We start from the raw sequence: 22335 nt of genomic DNA, 5'->3' as shown, positions 1-22335 counted from the left end.
GGAACAGGAGGCGGTTGGATAGGGCAGAGGTTCTGGGGTGGGGGCGGGAGTTAGATAGGGGGTGGGGTCCCAGGAGGGGACAGGAGCAGGGAGGGTTCGGATGGGTTGGGGATTTTGAGGGGGGCAGACAGGGGCGGATAGGGGTTAGGGGCCAGGCTGTTTGGGGAGGCACAGTCTTCCCTACCCGGCCCTCCATACAGTTTCGCACCCCAATGTGGCCCTTGGGCTAAAAAGTTTGCCCACCCCTACTGTAGTGTGTACATTGAGAGGTGAACTGCCATGAGCAAGAACTTGTTAGGAACTCTAGGGGCCAGAAAAAAAAGGCTTTCTATCCAAATACATGAGGACAAACATTTAGGTATTGTGATCAATTTGTATTTTAAAGCCAATTCACAACCAAGAAATTTAAAAATTAAAGCAAGGATTAGGCAGTGTGGAACTTATTTCCCTGATGGTGCTGGCAAAAGTTAGAACATGTACAGACACCAAAAATTTCAACTAAAATCCTCAAGGCTCCAACTTGGGTGAAAATGAAATAAAAAAAAGTCTCATCCTACTCCTCATGATGAATAATGTATAAAAAAAAAAGTCTGAACTGTTCACAAAGAGTTCTGAATTATGAACAAACTATTTTAGATCTTTCTAAAAGGTGAAGAGACACCACTTTTTCAAATCTCCTATACAAACACAGTTTGTCCAATTAACTTCAAATGTACACACACCCATTCTCCTCTGGGCAGAGACTACAAATCAGAAATTGTCTGTGCAAAGAAGCCTTTTATCAGAAAGTTAGAATGTTCCAAAAATCAGTCATCACAGAAACTCCTTTTATACATTTGAAATGCTACAGTGGTGCCTCTGTAGTGCTTCAGTGTAGACCAGTGGTTTCCAAGCAGTAGCTCGTGATCAACTAGCCAATCCTGGAGTCTCTGGCAGTCAACCGTGATCTCCGGCCACTAAAAGTCCGGTGGTGCACGGGGCTAAGGCAGGCTCCTTGCCTGCCCTGGTGCTGCGCTGCTCCCAGAAGTAGCCAGCACACGCCTGAGGAGGGGCGGGGGCAGGGGTCTCTGTGCACTGCTCCTGCCTGCAAGCACCTCCCCCACTGCTCCCATTGGCCGGGAACGGGGATCTGTGGCCAATGGGAGCTGCAGCACACAGAGCCATGTGCCCCCCCTCCCTAAGGGCTGCAAGGGTGTGATGGCTGCTTCCAGGAACTGTGTGGGGCCAGGGCAGGCAGGGAGCTTGCCTTAGCCCCGCTACGCCACTGACTGGGAGCCGCTTGAGGTAAGTGCTGCCCAGCGGGAGCTTGCATCCCAGCCCTGAGCTCCTCCCGGAACCAGCACCCCATACCCCCTCCTGCACCCCAACAATCTGCCCCAGCATGGAGCCCCCAAACTCCCTCCCAGAGCTTGCACCCCTCACCCTCTCCTGCATCTCAACTTCCTACCCCAGGCTCAACCCAGAGCCCCCTCCGACACTCCGAACCCCTTGGCCCCAGCCCAGTGAAAGTTAGTGAGGGTGGGGGAGAGCAAGTGACAGAAGGATGCGGGATGGAGTGAGTGGAGCAGGGTAGATCCTGGGTTGCACTTAAATTCAAAAAGGGATCTTGTGCGTAAAAAGGTTGGAGACCACTTGTGTAGACATTACCCACACAAACAGGACGGGTTCTGCTCTTGTCAGAGGAAATGCACCTTCCCTAGAGCTGGTAGCTAGGTTGACAGAATTCTTTGGTCAACTTAGCGCTGTCTGTACTGGGGGTTAGTTTGGATTAACTATGTCACTCAGGGATATAGATTTTTCACATGCCTGAGCGATGTAGCTGGATTGACCTAACTTTTTAGTGTAGTCCAGGCCCTAGTGTTCTTTATATTTAGTTGGGGTGAAATTCATTCCTATGCTAGAACACCCTATTTTGAGAGTGCAAGTGGTGCATCAGGGTGAATTTTGCACTTTATCAATACAATTATCACAGGAAACTATCCTTCATTCTTTGAAATGGAAAAATCACTCTCTAGTTACCTTGATTTAGAAATAGACGTACCGCCAGCCATTTCTAAAGTTGAAACTGAATGAGCTGAATTTAAAAGTAACCCCTGGTTCAACCATGAAAGTCCTGTAGACATATCTAAAAGAAAACACAGTTACATGTTAAAGTTACAGCAACATTTTTCTTTCTTTACAATGTTAGAATCTGCATTTAATTTGCTTTTGGATGGCTAGCTTTTAATTTAAACGCTATGTACTGTTTTTGCATCATTAACCATAACATTGCTAGTACTATACAATCATCATCAGATGTGGTACTCAGGAAACATTCAGTATTTATTTTCCACAAATGACTTTCAGATTAAATCTGCTCTGCTGAAAGTGTCAAATAGGTTCCAAGTACTGTAACTTCAAGATCAACTTAATATCTAAATTGTGGGAAATAGCTGTTTTCTCTTTGCTCCATACCTCACTAACTACAGATATCAGCATTTAGTTTATTGTGCTGATGATTATACAAGACCCAGAACATGAAACAACATTCATAGCCCCAAAACTTTGTTAACGCAGAGTTAAGGTTGTTGGGCAGTGCCTCATATCCTTTCATAACGCTGGCTGCAACTGTACTTAAACATCTGAAAACCAGGAGTTACAGCATGTACACCAGTCATACCATTCAATCTTAACTCTGGTACCTAGAGCTGGCAAGAGCCAGTGTTCATATACTGTAATTTCAGACAGGGCTGCCCTAAAATAAGCAGATATGAGGAATGAAGTAAATATGGCATGTTGTACAGAATTGTATTCTCTTGTCTACATGCATTCCAACTACACTTCACTGTGCTAGGGATGGCTGTGTTGACTGGTACAGAGATTATTTTTGGCAGGTTGCCACAGTGTTGTATCTGTACCCACAGAGCTTGAGACCCCTCATTTCTGTGCTGAGTTTTGTGCACATGCAAATAGAAGAGCACAGTAGTTTATCCTTGATGCAGAAATGTGTAACAGTCTGGGAGTAAACATGACAGCATGATTTAAAACAGACTGATGTTCCAGAGGGAAGTCTTATAGGGTTAAATGGTGGAAACATCTGGCAACGGTTTATACAGGTGAGGTGAAGTGATTGAGTATAGACCAGCATAGGCGCCAACTTCCCCTCTGCCTGGTGGGTGCTTGACCCCCTCTACCCCATTCCACCCCCTTTCCCCAAGTCCCTGCCTCATCCTGCCTTTTCTCCGCCTCCTCCCCCGAGCGCGCTGCATCCCCACTCCTGCCCCTCTCTCCTGGAAAGTCCTATGTGCTGCCAAACAGCTGTTGGGGGGGGGGGGGGGGGGGAAAGTGGTGGGGACACTGCGCTCAGAGGGGACCCGGGGGGGGGGGGGGGCGGCGCGGAGCACCCGCTAATTTTTCCCCGTGGGTGCTCAAGCCCTGGAGCACCCACAGAGTTGGCACCTATGTAGACCAGGAATAGCCAGCTGGTGGTCACTAAGCCTGCCCTAAATACAGCTTTTGCCTGAGTGAGCACATGGTCTTACCATTTCTCTTACTGTACCCATGTACTCCACAGTATCTGGAACAATACAGTGCTAATCCAAAATTGATTCAGCTAATTCATAATAAAACACTCCTATCCTAGAATAAAAGCATCTACACAGGGACCTAATGAGGAATAACTATTTTGAAACAACTCCCAGCATAGACAATCCTTTGGGGCTTGTCTACATTTAAAACATTGCAGTGCCACAACGGCACCGCTGTAGCACTTCAGTCAAGTTACTACCTTTACTGATGGGAGGGGTTCTCCTGTTGGTGTAGGCAATCCACCGCCCAGAAAGGCAGTAGCTAGGTCGACTGGAGAATTCTCCTGTCAACCTAGCATTGTCTACATCAGGGGTTAGGTTGGTTTAACTGTGCCGCTCACAGGGGTGGATTTTTCACACTGCTGAGCAATGTAGTTGTAGGGATCTAACTATCTAGTGTAGACCAGGCCCCAGTGTAGGAGAATGGGGCTCTGCACAACCCTCTGCAGCCTAAGAGATTCCAGGAGTATAAAGTGGTGCATTCAGCTCAATGAGGATTTTGCATTGCTTAGATTTTCTATAGCAATTTGTGGAGGAAGATATCTTTTGTGGTTTAATATTGCTGTTTTTAAAAAGGCCATATTACTCAGGGCAAGACTACTCTACAAAATTAAAGTTGATCTAAGTTGCGTCAACTTACAGCCACAGCAGTAATTAAACTGCTTTTGCATGTCCACACTATGCTCCTGTGTTGGCGGTGCACACCCTCACCAGGAATGCTTGCACCGATTTAACTGTCAGTATGGAGCATTGTGGGACAGCTTCTGAAAGGTGGCAACAGTCGATGTAAGCAATGCAGTGTCAACACTAACACTGCGTCAACCTAACTACGTTGACTTAAGTGCTATGCGTCTTCTGGAGGTATAGTTATTAAGTCAGTGTAGTGGGTGAGTAACAGTGGTGGGGGCTCCATTTTAGTGTAGATACCTACAGAGTTAGGTCAATGTAAGCTGCCTTAAATCAACCTAACTCTGTAGTGCAGGCCAGCACTAAATGTTTCTAGTGTTTTACAAACTGCCTCCCCATGGAAACGTCAGCATTTTGAGAGGAGAAATTGGTAGGTCTGAACACTCGGTTTGTGTAGACTGGATGAATTATTGTAGGAAGTTGAAAATTGTTTTATTTTTCATGATAAACATCAGTTACTATGTTGACTGACAATGGCATCCTGGCACTGCATCAATCAATATTGAACTTATGCCAGTCTTTAGTATAGAGCTCTTATTAGGGGGGCATTTCCAGAAGCTCAGCAACCCATTTGAACATTCTGACATCCATCAAAGTCACAGTTACTTGCTTTTCTTTGTTTATATTCAGTTCTGTTGTTCAGGAAATGGGTGAGAAGCATATAGCATGATTTATATTACCCTAATACTCTTGCTTACTAGAGTCTTTCACCTTCCTGCTATTTGAAATTATTTTCCTTGGCAATACTTAAAAATAAAATGGAAGTATGCAAGTGGGTTTTAGAGTACTCTGAAATCTCTGCTTTTTAAACCAGAAGCTTTTCTTTCAGGCCTACCCTTTCACAAGGAGCCCTTGCAGAGAGCAACTATCACAACACACAAAATATGTCTACACTACTGTACCATGGTGTAGATGCTTCCTTTGACAGAAGGTTTTTTTTGTCAATGTTAGACTTCACCTCTCAAAGAGGTGGTTTAACTGTCGACCTAGCTGCGCCTGCATCGTCAATGTAACTGGGCTGCAAAATTTTTCACAGCCCTGAGTGCCATAGCTAGGTCAATATAATTTTAAATTTAGACCAGGCCTCAGTCTCAGGAAGCTGACAAGGGCAGGACTCAAACTTACAGTACATGGGTGCTACTTGGTACTCCTGGGGGAATTTTGTACCACTGCACAATGAAGAATTTGCACAGAATTCCGTGTTTTGCCCACAGAATTGGGGCTGCAGGACTCTGCAGAGCCCACCTTGCATTGAGCAGAGTATTCTGCCCAGCACAGCAGGCATAGAGGACACTAAAGAAGCTGGTAGGGAGTAAAGGCTCTGGGGGTGCAGGTATCTGGGGGGCAGAGGGTTCCCCACAGCTGGGCTCGGGGGGGGGAGGGGGGTGCCACACAGCCCCCTCCAGCAACCCCCCCAACTGGAACTGGGTTGCAATAGGGGTTTCTTTAACTTTCTACTCCTGGGGGAATGTTTTTTGTTGTTGTGTGTATTGTTGACATATTTGTTGACAGGTATTTTGAAATAAATTACGAAAATAACTGAAACTGGAGTGATTATATTTTGACAATAAAATATGCAGAATTTTAAAATATTGTGTGTAGCATTTTTTTTTTTTTTTTGGCACAGAATTCACCCAGGAGTATACTTGGGTTCAGTGGCCAGAGCACATCACCTTAAGCTACCTACTCTAATGTCAGTATGTCTGCAGACACTGATTGTAGTAGAGCCCCCAGTCCTGCTGCACCTGCACAAATGACTTTCTCTGGATCAAGCCACTCTGTAGATCCAATGTTTACCCTGAATAACTTTTTAAAATATTGCTTCACTAAAGGGGAAGTAGGTGCTGGGGATCCATCCTGTGTAGCTAGTATCACAAAAAAAGTTAAACAGTAAAATTTTCATGTCACATGATTTTTTTTCGTGGTGGTGGTGGGAGGGATGGACTCTATCTTAGAAAACCTTATACTAGACCACTAAGCCTGCCTATTCAGACACAGCAATTTCCAAGACATTCTAAGTAAGCATGTGGATTTTAGAGTAGTTAAACAATAAACTAATCACAATCTAAAGTACGACGCTGCTACCACTCCACTCAATATACAATACATGTTCCTGTTTAGAAACTACTGTCTTCTCAGTGCTGGCAGTAGTAAACCCCTTTTTTCCCTGCCCCCTCAAAGCAAACCACCCTTGGGTTTTGTTAACAAACTCAGCATTTATGGTTCAAGATACATAGAGAGATAGCTGTGTGCAATACCAATATGGTACAATATGGTACTTTAAGTTAAATTTTGGACCAGACTCCTACTAACTTAGGTAAAAGTACACTCAAGCTTTTATTTAAAATAACATGATTAATTTCAGCACAATGAGATCTAGAGAAAATTAAAAAGTAAGAGTGTGTACATTTGTGAGAGAGGGGGCTTTCTGAGGGAATGGATAAAATGTAAACCTTTTGTACAAAGAAAACTTTAAAAAGTTAATAAATGAAAAGATTATTTCATATGTTTTGCATTAATCTGTATAAGCAATTCTAAAATGTTATTTTGGGCTGAGAAGTAACATATTCTTTAAGAAAAGTCATTTATTTTAGCAGAGATGGTCATATTTGGTTGTAGATTTTTCACCAAATCTATCCACGTAACTCCAGACTAGGAGATCCTTCCAGCTGTCCTTCTCTAATGGTTATGCATGTTCATTTAGCAAACACACACTACCATAATTAATCTTCAGCCCTCAGTATCTGTTTAGCTAAAATAATAGCACAATCTTGGCCCAGTCTCTGAGGCCAGGTATGCACTAGGAGTGCTTTAGTGGTATAGGAAAAGCAATACAGTAAAAACATCCCCATAAAAGAAACAAGCTTTGCTGGTATAGTTGCATCTACAGTAAGGACTTCTGCTGGTAGAGCTATGTCAGTCAGAGATCACAACCCTGACTAACATAGCTATGCAAGCAGAAATTTGTCCTGTACACATAGCCTGAGGCTCTCATCATTCTGTACAGTAAGTATGCTTTGCTAAGGAGATGCCTAGCAATGAGCTGATTCAGATAATTCTTTACTTCTGACACCCACTACAGAGGTTTCTCTTCCATCATAGTCTAGCTCATGGGATAGGCCAGTGTGAGAAAGCTCTAACCTTTGCTGTCTGCAACAAACGTAACCAGTAAATAAATACAAGACATTGATTTGCTATTCTTGAACAGTAGTTAACTAAAGCCTATATATTTTAAAGCACCATGGCAAATTTGATGGAAATAAGCCATAAAATGTGAATACTTAACCTTAAATTCACTGCTCTGGTAGTATAAGAAATAAAGCATGCCAAAGTTAAAAAGGGAAGTTATACTTTGCTGAGAGAACCATGAAATCAGGCAAATGCCCTCTTTGATACCTTTGCAAAACATATTTAAAACAGGTTTCAGAGTAGCAGCCGTGTTAGTCTGTATTCACAGAAAGAAAAGGAGGACTTGTGGCACCTTAGAGACTAACCAATTTATTTGAGCATAAGCTTTTGTGAGCTACAGCTCACTTCATCGGATGCATGTAGCTCACGAAAGCTTATGCTCAAATAAATTTGTTAGTCTCTAAGGTGCCACAAGTACTCCTTTTCTTTATATTTAAAACAGCTACTCCTATTTGTTACTACAGGCATCTGATTGCAGTAACTACATAATTTATACTGATCCTCACACTGCATAATTATATTAGGAGCAACCAATAAAACAAACCTTCGAACTAAATGCACATACTTTAGTACACAATACTAGATTAAAAGAACCAAAACTTTTGGCCATATTTTCTCATAACCAAAATAAGACAGCTTTGAAAAATGTACTCAGAGCAACCCACATCTAAAGAGTACAGTACTTGTCCAGAGTACTTTGAATAAAGGCAAACAAATACAGAACTTGTGATTAGCAGCCAGAAGCCTAGTGTGTTACCAAAGAAATTATGCCAACAGCAAAAATTTTGCTTCTTTAAAAGTATAAAAACTTATACCTATACCTATATATATTATAAATTATCATCTAAGTGACTGGACAGCTTCCAACTGCATTATCCCCCCAAGGAGAACTATAAAATTACTTTTGTTTACAAGAAAAAAATTATTCTCTCTCAATTGTAGCAGAAACACCATTACCCTTCTATAGAGCTTCCACACCTAGGGAACAAAGTATTAAAAATTAATCATCTATTCTTAGCTACAGGAAAGGGACCCAAGATTTTTTAAAATAATAAAGCAAATCAATACAACAGACATAAGGTGAAGTGAGATTCAGATTAACAACACAGGTGCCAGGCTAATGGCAGTGTTCCAATTTTTCTGAAAATTAAGTGTTGAAATTTCTTTTTAGCAATTTACTGTGTAACATTCCTTTCATTGGTGGAAGATCTGAAGGGAATCAGAAAGTTTAAGAGAACTTTAGAACAATTTAAGTTTAGACTGACAACAGCCAAGGACCAGAAGCAATTAAGTAACCTACAATAATGCATCATGCTGTCTAAGTCTATAACTGGAAGCCCACCTAGCTATGACCACTAAGCAATTCATCCAAGCAGAATGTTTAGGAGAAGAGGGTGGGAAGAGAAAATCCTCAGTGTGTACAGAATGTGACCAACCTTGGAGTTAATATCCAAAAAGACTTTCATAATACTGAGAAGTAATGTAACAAACACTGAACTTAAATGTCACTTAAGAACAAAGAGAGAAGACTGAATATATAGGAGAAAGCATAAGTTTACAATGATATTTGCAATGATAGAAAAATACAGAAAGTAATTATTTCAAGAACCTATACTATGCATTTTAAAAAAACATTCAGAATCTTATTCAAGGAGAGTCCAGCTATTAGACTGGCACACTGCAATTCTAATAAAAAGAAAAGGAGTACTTGTGGCACCTTAGAGACTAACCAATTTATTTGAGCATGAGCTTTCGTGAGCTACAGCTCACTTCATCGGATGCATACCGTGGAAACTGCAGAAGACATTATATACACACAGAGACCATGAAACAATACCTCCTCCCACCCCACTGTCCTGCTGGTAATAGCTTATCTAAAGTGATCATCAAGTTGGGCCAAGATAAGCTATTACCAGCAGGACAGTGGGGTGGGAGGAGGTATTGTTTCATGGTCTCTGTGTGTATATAATGTCTTCTGCAGTTTCCACGGTATGCATCCGATGAAGTGAGCTGTAGCTCACGAAAGCTCATGCTCAAATAAATTGGTTAGTCTCTAAGGTGCCACAAGTACTCCTTTTCTTTTCGCGAATACAGACTAACATGGCTGTTACTCTGAATTCTAATAAAAGAGATCAACACTCCTCATTTTAAGAGCAAATTCTGCCTTTTAATAAAGGAGGGTTGCAACATTTTCTAGGAAGTTTAAAGTTAATGACACTTTGTGCTTTTCATTAATAGTTCTCAAAACATTATACATAAGGAACAAAGAGCTGAAAATGACTTGCTCAAGATCAGTAACAGAATCCATATCTCCAGATACACATGCCCTATTTCCTCTAAATCAGGGGTTCTCAAACTTCATGACCCCCCTATTACTACATGATCCCAGGAAGGAGGACTGAAGCCTCAGCCCACTTGAACCCTGCCACCCCAGGTAGGGGGACCAAATCCAAAGCCCAAAGACTTCAGCCGGAACAGGGGACTGGCAACCTGAGCCCCGCCACCCAGGGCTGAAGCCCTCAAGCTTCAGCCCGGGCTGGCTGGGCTCGAGCTTTGGATTTGGCCATGGGCTAAGTAAGTCTAAGCCAGTCCTGGCGACCCCATTAAAATGGAGTTGCAACCCACCTTGGAGTTCTGACTCACATCTAAATCACACTACCTCTCATTATTATTTAATATTTATAATGCAATAGTACTCAGAGGGCCAATTAAAATCAGGGCCTTGTTTTGCTATGTGCTGTACAAATACAAAGGAATATGTGGTCCATGCAAAATGAGAGATTTATAAGGAGAATCTCCTCAATAAGCTGAAAGAGCAATGTAAACATTAACACATTGTAAAATTTAAGATCATAAGTGATGATAGTCTAATATCAGCTCTGTCCTCTGCTAAGGTGCTCTCTATTCCATACATTTTTGGGGGAGTGAGGGAGAGGAGAAGAAAAGAGAAATGGACTTCCTTTTATAGGTCTTTCCTGTTCCTGTTATCCAGGATTCTTTTGAGCCTAAAGAGGAGTAGCAATGACACAATGAAAATACTGTCATTTTGAGGGGCTTTGGCTATATATTGAGTCTCAAGGGTTACGTTGTCACCAGAAACTATTCATGGAATTATTCCTTTGCACTGCAGCCCATTCATGAATCGATATTCTAAACAATTTTAAATTAAGTCTACGTGTGCTCATCGAAGATTAATTTTAAAACCACCATTCATTTGTGGGATCCTGCTGGCTTTCATAAGTCTGCTTCAAACTGTCTTATGCCTCATGCTTATGTAGTTTGACATAATTAGAAATGCTTCAGTAAATTATGGCTTTGAATTTAATCAAGGATAATATTTAAAAACTTCATTTAACTTACCTGTAACATAGCTTTCTAAAGCTTTTGGCACCAATAATTTTGCAGTTCTTAGATCCTCCGCTGAGCATTTGCCTGCCTCTAGGCCAAAGGACATTCCCATTCGCTTCAGCACCTCAATGTCATCATGAATCTCAAACGTGTTATCAAAATTAAAGAGGTATTCAAATCTGTACAGGAGAAATGTCAAAGTGAGATGGTTCTGGAAGGAACCATGGGCCTGATTATATTTTCCTGTTCTATACATTGAGGAAGTAAATGTACAGATACAATTACAATATTTTAGGATTTCTTCAGAGGTCAAAGATGCTTTTTTTCTAAATACCATGGGTAGGTACAACAAGAGTTTTTCTCCTGTACTTAGGAGACTGGCATCTCTGCAGGGTTCAAATGATCATATTTCCCAATTAAAACAACTTTTTTCATGGCAGGCAATAAGAGTCCATAAACCTTTCTCCTTCATTAAACAGATTAAAAGATGAGGAAAACATTCCTGCTCCAGCAAGAACCCTTACTTGTACTAAATCCAATACTTTTTGAAAGTCTTCTACAGCTTTGTCACCAAAAATAACCATATTTATTTTTGCTGCTTTTTCCTTAAACTTTCTGTTCTAATCCACAACATCCCCAATGTGAACTGCCCTATTTACTTAAATGTAAATCACCTTTTGGATAGTTTATCAATTAAATAACAACCTTCTAAATCTGTTTGCTTACAGGTCCTATATGTTAAAAAACTGTCATATCAAGTTTTGCCAGCATAGTTATTTCAGTTAGGAGTGAGGAAAATAAAAATAAAAATCATACCCTTAACCAGCATAGGTATGTTGGCAAAATCCCCCATGTAGATGCAATTTGTACTGTCAGAAGAGTCCTTTTGTCAGGATAATTTATCTTGTTCAGGGTGGTCTCTCCACCATTAAGCATTGCTGGTATAGCTATACTGTAAAACCTTTGCAGTTTAGACCAGCCCTCTGTCCCAGAACTGTTGCATTATTAGCTCAGCTTGTACTCTGGCCTGCTTGAAATACTGAGAATAAGCCAGAGGTCATCTATTCTTTCCAATAAATAAAGGACAATAATCAACTGTTTAAAATTTATTTTAAGCAACTTGTCTCTTCTTCTGCCCTGAAAAGAAAGAGAAGTTTAACTAGACTGATTTATTTCTGATTAGAAAAAAGCCCACCGTCTTTCTATGAAATCCGTTTAAGCCCAGATCCCTAGAAGACAGTTTTGTTCAATTAATGCTTGAAATGATCACAAAACACTTGTCAAACATGAACAACTATCTATTTCTTCAGTGCTTTTGCAACCTGAGACTCCAAACCAGCAAAAATGAAACATGTGCATAACTCTACTAGCACTGATGTAAATGGAGACTGAGCCAATATGGCAAATATCTGAAGCGACTATGTTCTCCAGAATTTCATTTAAAAAAAGAGAAAACCGCAAAAACACGAACTGAAGGCAAGATGCAAGTCTGCAAAGGGCCTGAAACAATAGCTCTGAAAGGTATGAATTGCCTCATTTATTTCATTAAGGTGCAAACTCAGGTGCCCAGTGATGATGATTTATATGTCAGCATTGTTAACTTTCATTCCTCAAGTAAGAAAGGAGAGGAGGGATCAGTGATCCGCACAGTTTACTGTCAGTGGCATCTCACTTTGATGCCATAGGTGGGTGGCGAGTTGAAGACAGGACTATTTTTTCCCCCTTAGTCAAGGGGTCTAACAGAGCCCATCGGCATACTAAAACTCCACTTAGGGAGAGGGCGGGAGCCAAGTTCAAGGAGCCCATTAGAGCTCAGAGAGCCCATATGACCACACTTTGAACAACTATGTGACCTATAGCCGGAGTTCTCAGTGAGGTGTCCAGGGCCCTTGGGGGGCTGTGATCAGGTTTCAGAGGGTCCGCCAAGCATGGGGCATTAGACTCATTGGGGCCCAGGGCAGACAGCTGAAGTCCCACCACGTGGGACTGAAGCCTGTGGCCCCAGGCCCTACCACTGGCAGCTGAAGCCTGAGCAACTTAAGTTTGCAGGGCCCCCTATGGCATGAGGCTCTAGCCAATTGCCCTGGTTGCCCTAACGTCGACCCTGGCTTTTATAGGCAGAAAAACAGTTGGGGTATGGAGTTTTTATAGCATGTTGTGGGGGCCTCAGAAAGAAAAAAGGTTGAGAACCTCTGATCTGTAGTAAGTAGCATCTCATTCTAGCAACTGGCATAGAAGCAGTTTATTTTGTGGGTGGAGGAGTTTGGAGGAGTGCCGTCAGATCTTTTTTTCAGTCAGACCTCTGAATGGAACTACTCTTTGAGTACAGTTACACATGCTTTAATGTTTGAAGGATTGGGTCTAAATCCTGGTCTACACACAGTTTCTATACCAGTATAAACTGTCAGAGATATATTTTTTTAAATTTATATAGTTTATATAAATTTAGTAGTTTAGTTTATATAAATATAGTAGTATATTTATACTGGTACAACCTCTAGTGTGAACATAGTTATACTGCTATAGTTTAACTATATGGGAACGGCAATAACCTATATCTGTATTAGGCACCTTTGTAATGATGTAAGTGCGTACCCAGTAGGTGGGTTGTACTGCTTTAACTGTATCAATATGGTTGAAAAGGTACAACTTTTTTGTGTAGACAAGCCCTGAGAAAAAAAATCACACCAAAAATACTAAGTTGTATAGTAATTTCAAAGTTTAACTTAGAAATGTTTAAAAAAACAGTGTTTGCTGTACAGTATCTAGAAATGACTCTTGAGCTCAGCTGTGTTGATATGAATAGTAAAGTTATATGTATTACATGCTCTGCATTTCTGCCACAGAATTCATCCACATCTTACCTTGGAACACTGCTCTAGAATCCCAGCTTTTATTTTTTTAAAATGGCTTTTCTAGCCTTTATGGGTGAGAAGAAAACTTTCTAAATGTGAACCAAGTGCAAACCAGTGCTTTGGGGCACACCAGACGCTGTCTACACTGGTTTTTTTTCTTAAAATTTCCTGTTGTTGCAGCACTAGTATAGACCAAGCACCAATATTTTAACAACTGTGATGTCTTACCTAACAGATTGATTTCATGTAGGGCTCTCAAATGGTTAAAAAAATTAATGAATTGCGATTAATCGCAGTTTTAATCATACTGTTAAGCAATAATAGAATACCATTTATTTAAATATTTTGGATGTTTTCTACATTTTCAAATATATTGATTTCAATTACAAATACACACTTTATATTATTATATACACACTTACAATTACAAATACACACTTTATATTATATTATTTAAAGTGCGCACTTTATATTATTTTTTATTACAAATATTTGCATTGTAAAAAAGATAAAAGAAATAGTATTTTTGAATTCTCCTCATACAAGTACTGTAGTGCAATCTCTTAATCGTGAAAGTGCAATTTACGAATGTAGAATTATTTTTTGTTACATAACTGCACTCAAAAATAAAACAGTGTAAAACTTTAGAGCCTACAAGTCCACATTTGTAAGTTGCACTTTCGTGACAAAGAGATTGCACTACAGTACTTGTATGAGGTGAACTGAAATATACTATTTTTTTTACAGTGCAAATATTTGTAATAAAAATAATAATATAAAGTGAGCACTGTACACTTTGTATGCCAGTGGTTCTCAAACTATTGTGCTGGTGACCCCTTTCATATAGCAAGCCTCTGAGTATGACCCCCCTTATAAATTAAAAACACTTGTTTATATATTTAACACCATTATAAATGCTGGAGGCAAAGCGGGGTTTGGGGTGGAGGCTGACACCTCACAACCCCCCATGTAATAACCTCGCAACCCCGAGGGGTCCCGACCCCCAGTTTGAGAACCCCTGCTGTATTCCGTGTTGTATATATTTAAAAATGTAGAAAAACATCCAAAAATATTTATAATAAATTAAAATTGGTATGCTATTAGTTTAACAGTGCAATTCAAAGTGCGATTAATCGCAATTCATTTTTAAAACTGAATTAATTAGTTTTGAGTTAATCACTTGAGTTAACTGCAATTAATTGACAGTCCTAATTTCATGGTGATTAAGCCACCAGCAGCTGCTGGGACCTTGTCCACACATGCAGCCCACTGGTGTGAACACCAGTTGACTGCACAGGGAGTTGCAACAGAAGGAAATCGTAAGGGAAAAATATAGTGTAAAAGGCCTCCTGAGATGCAAACAGTGGCTTTAGGGATGTGAAATGTCCCACTCATCTCAGTGGGGTGTTAATAGTGCAGATTGATGATATCAACAATTTAAAATATATCACCACTGATAATTTTAGTATCCCACAATCTCAAACTCCCTCCCATGCCTTCCCAGGTACCAAAAGCTTCTGCTTACCTACCAACAACTTGAACAATTCAGTTATGAAGTTTCAATAAAAAATATTCATCTTATTAACAATTATTTAATTTGATATTAGGCTTAAAAATTAGGGTCAAATGTAAAAATAATTGACGGGATATTATGCTGTACTATTCATTGGAATATTTCATTCAATAAAAATATCAATTTTTAATCTACCATTAGCTGTCATAGCATTTCCAGGCAACTGCACTGGAGTGTTGCAGAAATTAGGCCTCTTATAAGAATTTCAGCCAACTGTGCTGCAGAATGCACAAGGTCCTGATTATACATATTCACTAACAAATTCACTGTAGCCAGAATTGTAATTTGGATGTTGAAACTGAAGCAATTAGGGACTATTATTTTACTTCATTATAAAGTTTCACTATGTTCAAGTTCACCATAAGGAGGTTTCACTGTAATGCAAAATCAATGTACAGTAGAATGAAATCCATAACCAATAACATTCAAGGAAAGAGATCTATTTACCACTAATAGACTGTTATGATCTAGTAAACAATGATACATCAAGACTGTATTCTTTCATCAGCTGATAGAATTCACAAGAGAGCTGAGAACAAATAGCAAAATCCAGGAGCATGTTATACAGACTCCCTCATGTATAAGTACAAGAGTCACAGGTTAACAGCAAAGAAAAGCTTACAACTAAATCCATAATGCAATAAACCATAACCCAAGAAATAATGCAAGCGAAATATTTCGAACTGTTGCATACTTTCATTCTTCTCTATCTTACGAAGCATTAAGGACAGTGAGCCTGGTGCCACTAAAATGAACCAAACATCTGTTTCAGAGTTTTCCCAATTGTCTCTGGCACTTATTTCCATCTCATAATTTTGAGCAAGTTGGTAGCCATATAACTCTGAATAAAAATTGTAGAGCATGTACCATACATTTTACAAAAGCACAATGGTGGTTAAGTATACTGAAAGAGGTATCAAACACCATAAGCGCTGATTTTATTTTTCCCAGTGGATGTTCCACCCCAGCTCTGCCCTGAAGCCCTGCCCCTTCCCCCGAGGCCCCCCCTTGCTCTGTTTCTTCTCACCCCCCTCCACCTCCTCTCCTTCACTTGCTCCTCTCAGCCCCCCACCGCAAGGCTTCCCCCCTGCCCGCCACTGATTCCTCTCTGCCCTCCCCCGAGTGCCTCCTGCCAGCTGCTGAACAGCTGATTGGCGGCCAGGCCGAACAGCTGTGGCTGGTGGGTGCTGAGCATCCCCTATTTTTTTTTCCATGGGTGCTTGATCCCCGGAGCACCCACGGAGTCAGTGCCTATGTCAAACACTAGGAAGATGAAAGAGAAATGCAAATGTATAATTAGTTTCCAAATGAAGTGCATAGACTTTCTGTTCAAAGAAAAATCCCATACTGATTACACAGAAGACTGAATATTCCAATATGTGGTTCCACATCACACTCACTTATCACTTGATATGCTGCAGTCTATAACAGTTCTTTTGCTAGTGTTAACTATTAGGAAAGGGAGTTGTATTGTAGAGTTCAAAGCTGGAGGACCTTGATTCAGTTGTTCATTTTGCTGATTTCTTTGTACCAAATTTTTGAATGCTATTTGCTGTAGAAAGAAGAAAAAAGAAAAAGGAAAAAGATCACTGTCATTCAAATGTAAATGAGGACTCTTCCATGATCTGGGATTTTACAGCTGTTTTAGTAACCAAGTACCAGTATCTCCAGCACCTATCTGGTCTCTCGATGGGGAGGCCACAGTCTGAACTCTCTGTGCTGGCTAACAAACACTCCTTTGTGCTGGCCAGGAACAGAAAGGGGTGCATGCTGCACCCTTTAAAGGGAGGCACAGCAGACAGACTCCCCTGGCAATCTCTGAAGCTTTGGGAGGGAAGCACGGTACTGAGTACAACGCCCAGGAGACAGAGTATCTCCGCACATTAGGAACTAGGGCTTAAAAGGCACAACAGAGGCCTTATCTACTAGCCAGGGTGCATAATTACATATCAGTTTAGAAGGTCAGAAATGTAAAGATAACAAAGTTATACTTAAAGTGGATCAAATGGCACCGTCCACGGCCTGCTCCTGCTTCTTGTCTTTACTCTCTTATCCATCCTCCCCTTTTCTCTCCTCTGTTCACTCTATATCATCCAGTCCTAGCAAATCTGTAGTTTTGAAATCACCCACTTTCATAACTGTTTACAAGTATCCTTCTCTCCACAGTTCATCCTTTGCTGTGGGATTTTGTATATAGTCAAGACTGCAATGACTGGCAATAATCTGGTATATCTGTGAATCTTCTGTAGTCCATGTTTGGCACTACTGATTCCAGTCAATAGGAGCACAAGCACATAAAATGGAAAGAATTGCTAAAATTATTTGAATGGTGAAAGTAGTTAAATTAGAATCAAGCACTGAAGAACTATAATAAAACAGATACATAAACACAGTGAGCAGGGAGTTTTCCTATTACTTTCATCAGTGTGCTTTCTTGGAATTGCTTAGGATGTATATCAGTGTTAGCGAGGTCAGAATTAAGTCCCACTATTTAGAAAAAACATTTTTGCCACTGAGAAAAGCAGAAGTGTCCAAATGCTTAGAATTTCACTGCAGATCTGATTGGGTAAAACACCATCATATTTTGCACCAAGAAAAAAAAATGTTAATTTCTATTACCCTATGACTTTAACTCATGATCTTTACAAATGCTCCATTATGTATAAAGTATTCAAAACCCAGGCATATATCCAAACACTATAAATACAGTATAGGCTTTTAAAAAAATGAAATGCCCTTTCTGCAAACAGAAATGCATCTGAAGTTGCAATATTTCTTCATTCCAGGCCAAATCAGCAGGTTTCAAAAAGCTTTCCTAGGTTACTGCATCAAAATGTGAAATAAGTGCCAGGCCTGGATTCATGAGTCTTTTATAATGAAGGATCCTGACGTTTCAGTTCCCCAGCAACAACTGATTCTCAGCTATGGAATGTACAACTGAACCCATGCAAGTGTGTGTTTAAAATTGCATTTTTCAATGGTAACTTGTCAGAGGGATCAAGTGGGGGCCTGTGGTCCCGTTTGCAAAATGTAATAATGACATGGGGTAGGAGATATTGACAGATAATGACAATTTTGCATCAGGAGGCTGCATCATCCAAGAGGCCCCATGCTAGGATGGCAGGGGTATTTTAGGTCAGGATTCAGGTACATTGCAATATCACTTTCATGAGCACTAAATTAATCTAAAAACATTTATAAAGTGGAGAAAAAAAATACTCTGAACCTTAACAGTTTTTTGTTAGTTACTGTATAAACAAAAATTAAATTTACCTGCAATAGTAGTTCTTGCAGCTGGGCTCTCTTCTGCTTTATTCGTTCTAACCGTCTCTGTTTCTCTATCTTTAGAACATAAATTTAGACACACTATGAAACAATTTTGTAAATATATAAAGTGCCTGGTCTTGTTCTCTGTCTAAAACAAAATAGATTTTTGCAATAAAGGAAGTGAAATTCTGATACACTTACAGAAATTCACACTATATTTGTTTGAGGGAGGTGGTTACAGGGCATGGTACATAAGCTGAAAATCCTTCCCAGCTCCATCCTGCTGCCCTGTAGCTTTCTCCTTTCTCATGTGGACTAATCACATAGTGGGGCATCTCCAAGAACCAGGATTTACACAACTTAATTGTGGACTGCAACCTCAATCTCTGCTTTTATATCACTTTCCCTTCATTAAAAGACCAATACTACCCCACCTAAGTTGTAGCATTTCCCCTCCCTTATTTTTCCCTGTTGGATATATGTCAGAGGAACTTTCTCCAGCACTGGATAGGAAATACTTCATCCCACAAGAATGGAGCCATCACAGTACCACAATAAAACATTTGCTTTTTTATTCCCACTCATTTGTGATTAAAAGCATCCCATCAACAGTTCTCTCAGTCCCTGTTTACTCAGGACTGAAAGACAAATATCAGGACTGGGCTCAGGACCATCTAGGTTGGCATTTTAGTGTATCATCACTAGGCCAAGAATGACCACCCTTTTTGACTACTAACCTGAAACCTGGAAAGACTAGCAAGAATTCAGTAACCAGTCACAAGAAGAGGTTAAGGGAAAGCAGCTACCATGCTACCAGTTTCTTCCAGCAGCCATGGTGACACAAATGGAAATAAACAAAACCATTTTCAACAGTATCCAGGACAATGGTACTTCAGGACCTACCCATGCTGCCAGAACACCAGAAACTATACTTTAAATTGAGGAGAGTCCTGAGGAAATCCAAAGAGGTGGACAGTCTAATGAAGCTACAGTGCTGGTCTCTATGTGTATTTTTAATGCTCTAGGTCAGGGGGTCTCAAACACGCGGCCCGTGGGGATCTTCCCTGCAGCCCACCAAGCTCCCCGCGTCGTCGTCCCCCTCCCCTCCCCAGCACGCTGCGCCCCCAGCCTACCTCCAGACCAGGGGTGGGTAAACTACGGCCCTGGGCCGGATCCAGCCCCTCAGGGCTTTGGATCCGGCCCGCGGATTTGCCAACCCCATGGTCCTGAGGGCCCCGCTTCCCTGCGACCACGGGGAGAGGGGGAACAGAGAACTCCGTGAGCTGTTTTTGCCTGCGGTTACCTCCCCTGAAGCTCCCGTCAGCCGGGAACGGGGAAGCACAGCCAATGGCAGCTTCGGGGGAGGTACCCACAGGCAAGAACAGCTCACTGAGTTCTCTGCTCCCCCTCCCCCCGGGGCCGCAGAGACAGGGCTTAGCTTTGCTTGACCTATAAGACTATCAAAGTCAATAAATGTTAAGAGGTCTAATAATTTATCCTCTCTCTACATACTGATTTTTTCTGTGTTTTCTCTTTAAGGTAACCTTTACACAGAACTACATTTTTGTTTATATATTTAAAATAACTTCAAAATACACTTTTTTTTTTTTCTTGAATGGAGGGCATTTACAAGTTGGTAAGCTATTGATTTAAGCACATGTGAAAACACAGCTTTATTTCTTTTCTGTTAAATGACACTGAAAGCAACATTTGAAGGAAATGCCTGGTTTTCACTGTGCTCAGAGGCTTGTGTAACTAAAGTAATAAATAGTAAAAGGACATAAGGTTAATTTGAGTTCTCACACTGTAGACAACAAAATGTCAGAACAATAACATCAAAGTTTATCATTTCATAGCAGTATGATTCACAGCAAAGAATTCACTTAATCATTCATACAAACTGAGTTTAAGAGATTTGAATTAAGACCAAAGACTTAAAAAATATTCACAACAGACTATTATGGTAAAATGTACTTTAAAATGAGCAGGCGTAGCCTTATTCCCTGGGTTTATCATACCTGTCAGCCTACTGTTTGACACAGTGATTAAAACAGTAAAAGTTTTTCTTTTTCTTTTCTCCCATTGCCCATTTCAATGTCCTCAGAGGTATTATGTGACTAGAATTGGACAAAATAACTTGTTTTTCACTAGGTGTACAAAACCAGATATTTTATTCAAGTAATTGCAAAAATTCACAAATGTGATAGAGACTGAGATGTTGTATTTTCTGCTAGTCAGTACATTTTGGTGTGAACATTGTGACATTTGTCTTGTACAAGATACATGACTATTGTCCACAGGGCCAGTGACATTTTCACAGAGAAAGTTTGGCATCTTTGCAACAAAATGACAGTTTTCTCCCTGTTGAAAATGCCTGACAAAAGATTCAACAGGAAGTTTTAAAAATATTTCTTACTTTTCCTGATCAGCAAATATTATTCAGCATCCCTGAATGATATTCCTTTTAAAGAGGTTTTCTATCATCCATATGAATATCTAGATCAACTTACTCCCCAGTAAATTCTTTTTCTAAACCAGGGGTCTCAAACACCCATCCCATGAACCTCCCCAATGTGGCCCCCAGGACTCCAGCAGTTTTGGGGCCGGTTCTCTCCCTTGGCCCCACCTGCCGCCCCCGGGCGCTCCCCCACCAGGGGCTCCGGCAGTGGAGCGGAGCTGAACAGCGTCTGCCTGCTCACTTCAGTGGCGACCGGCCCATCCCTGCGGCCCCGGGGCAGGGCTGTGCCTCTGCCTCCGCATGCTGCTCCCACCCCGAGAGCCCCTGCGGCCAATGGGAAGCTGCGGGGGCAGTGCCTGGGGGCAGCAGTGCACGGAGGCCCCCCAGCCCTGCCTTGGAGCCCCAGGTAAGTGCTGCACCCCCTACCCCCACCCCCTCTCCACATACTCCCTCCCACCCCCAAACTCCCTCCCAGGGCCTGCACCCCCTCCCCACACCCCCCAAACTCCCTCCCAGACTTGCACCCCCACCCCCTCCCCACCCTCAAACTCCCTTCCAGAGCCTTAGACAGGTGGGGAGTTCAAGGGGGGTGCAAGGGCCCTAAGGTAAATTGAGTTTGAGACCCCTGTTCTAAACAAATCATCATCATTGTGGCAAATACCAAAGGGACTTGGCCTCGTTTGCAAATCAAGCGCCACCTGGCTTGAGTTCTGGCAAATTGCTTGAATTGTTTTAGCTGTATGTTCAGTTTATGGCTACTGGCAATCTTATTGGGCCACCAAAGTTTATGGCACCCACATGAGCACTCGCTGTGTAGTGGCATTCCGTGATACATAGACTTTGGAATTTTTGGTCTTGCCTTGTAATAATATGTCCATACCAAGAAAGCTGCTGAAACTGAATCAGTGGTGGAGATGGTTGCTGGGTTTGGCTTTGAATATTTTAATTTTTGATCTTGTTCATCCACTTGATATAGAACAGCTGCCGGAGATGACAAGCATAAAAAATGTCAACTCAGAGTTCTTCAGCCCCTATGTTTCACTTCTGTACAACAGGGATAAGCATTAGATCTATAGATCTGCAGCTTCGTAGCATGCTTCAAGTCATGATGTCCCCAGAGGCCATAGAAGGGCCGAAAACATGGTAGCAGATGCTGCTGTTTATTTAAGCATCCACATCTTTTGATCATCCTTCATCATGGTCTATGATGCTGCCCAAATATTTGACAGCTGATATCTTATCTGGACAGGTTTATACTGTGTTGGCTGTAATCTGGTACTGGAGGCTGCTTGGTCAGGCACTAGTTTTATCTGGATTAATAACCAGACCAGTGCACACTAGCTTCTTACTCGACCAGACTGGCCATGAGGTGCAGTGATTCACTAAACTGAG

At 41.2% G+C, this 22335-nt stretch overlaps 1 protein-coding gene and 1 long non-coding RNA gene across 6 annotated transcripts in view; one reads left to right on the top strand and one right to left on the bottom strand.

Moving 5' to 3' along the window:
- The window catches only part of TFDP2 (transcription factor Dp-2), a 162684-nt gene that overhangs the window by 17307 nt on the left and 123042 nt on the right, over positions 1-22335 (bottom strand). For all 5 annotated transcript variants that reach the window (XR_013347052.1, XM_077825716.1, XM_077825714.1 and 2 more), the window contains 4 exons: positions 18492-18560; positions 16619-16770; positions 10803-10969; positions 2020-2125 (listed from right to left, as the gene is read on the bottom strand). Coding sequence is in view for 4 of the 5 variants with exons in the window: in XM_077825716.1 (XP_077681842.1) it covers positions 2020-2125; positions 10803-10969; positions 16619-16770; positions 18492-18560 (494 nt within the window). In the remaining variant the exon portion in view is untranslated. The remainder of the gene's footprint in view (positions 1-2019; positions 2126-10802; positions 10970-16618; positions 16771-18491; positions 18561-22335) is intronic.
- The window catches only part of LOC144269820 (uncharacterized), a 64148-nt gene that overhangs the window by 30719 nt on the left and 11094 nt on the right, over positions 1-22335 (top strand). The gene's annotated exons all lie outside the window — the stretch shown is intronic.

Source organism: Eretmochelys imbricata, chromosome 9 (genome assembly GCF_965152235.1).
Source record: "Eretmochelys imbricata isolate rEreImb1 chromosome 9, rEreImb1.hap1, whole genome shotgun sequence".
NCBI classification, from domain to species: domain Eukaryota; kingdom Metazoa; phylum Chordata; order Testudines; family Cheloniidae; genus Eretmochelys; species Eretmochelys imbricata.
The sequence above is the reverse complement of the archived record's forward strand: the minus strand, read 5'-3'. Positions and strand labels throughout refer to the sequence as shown.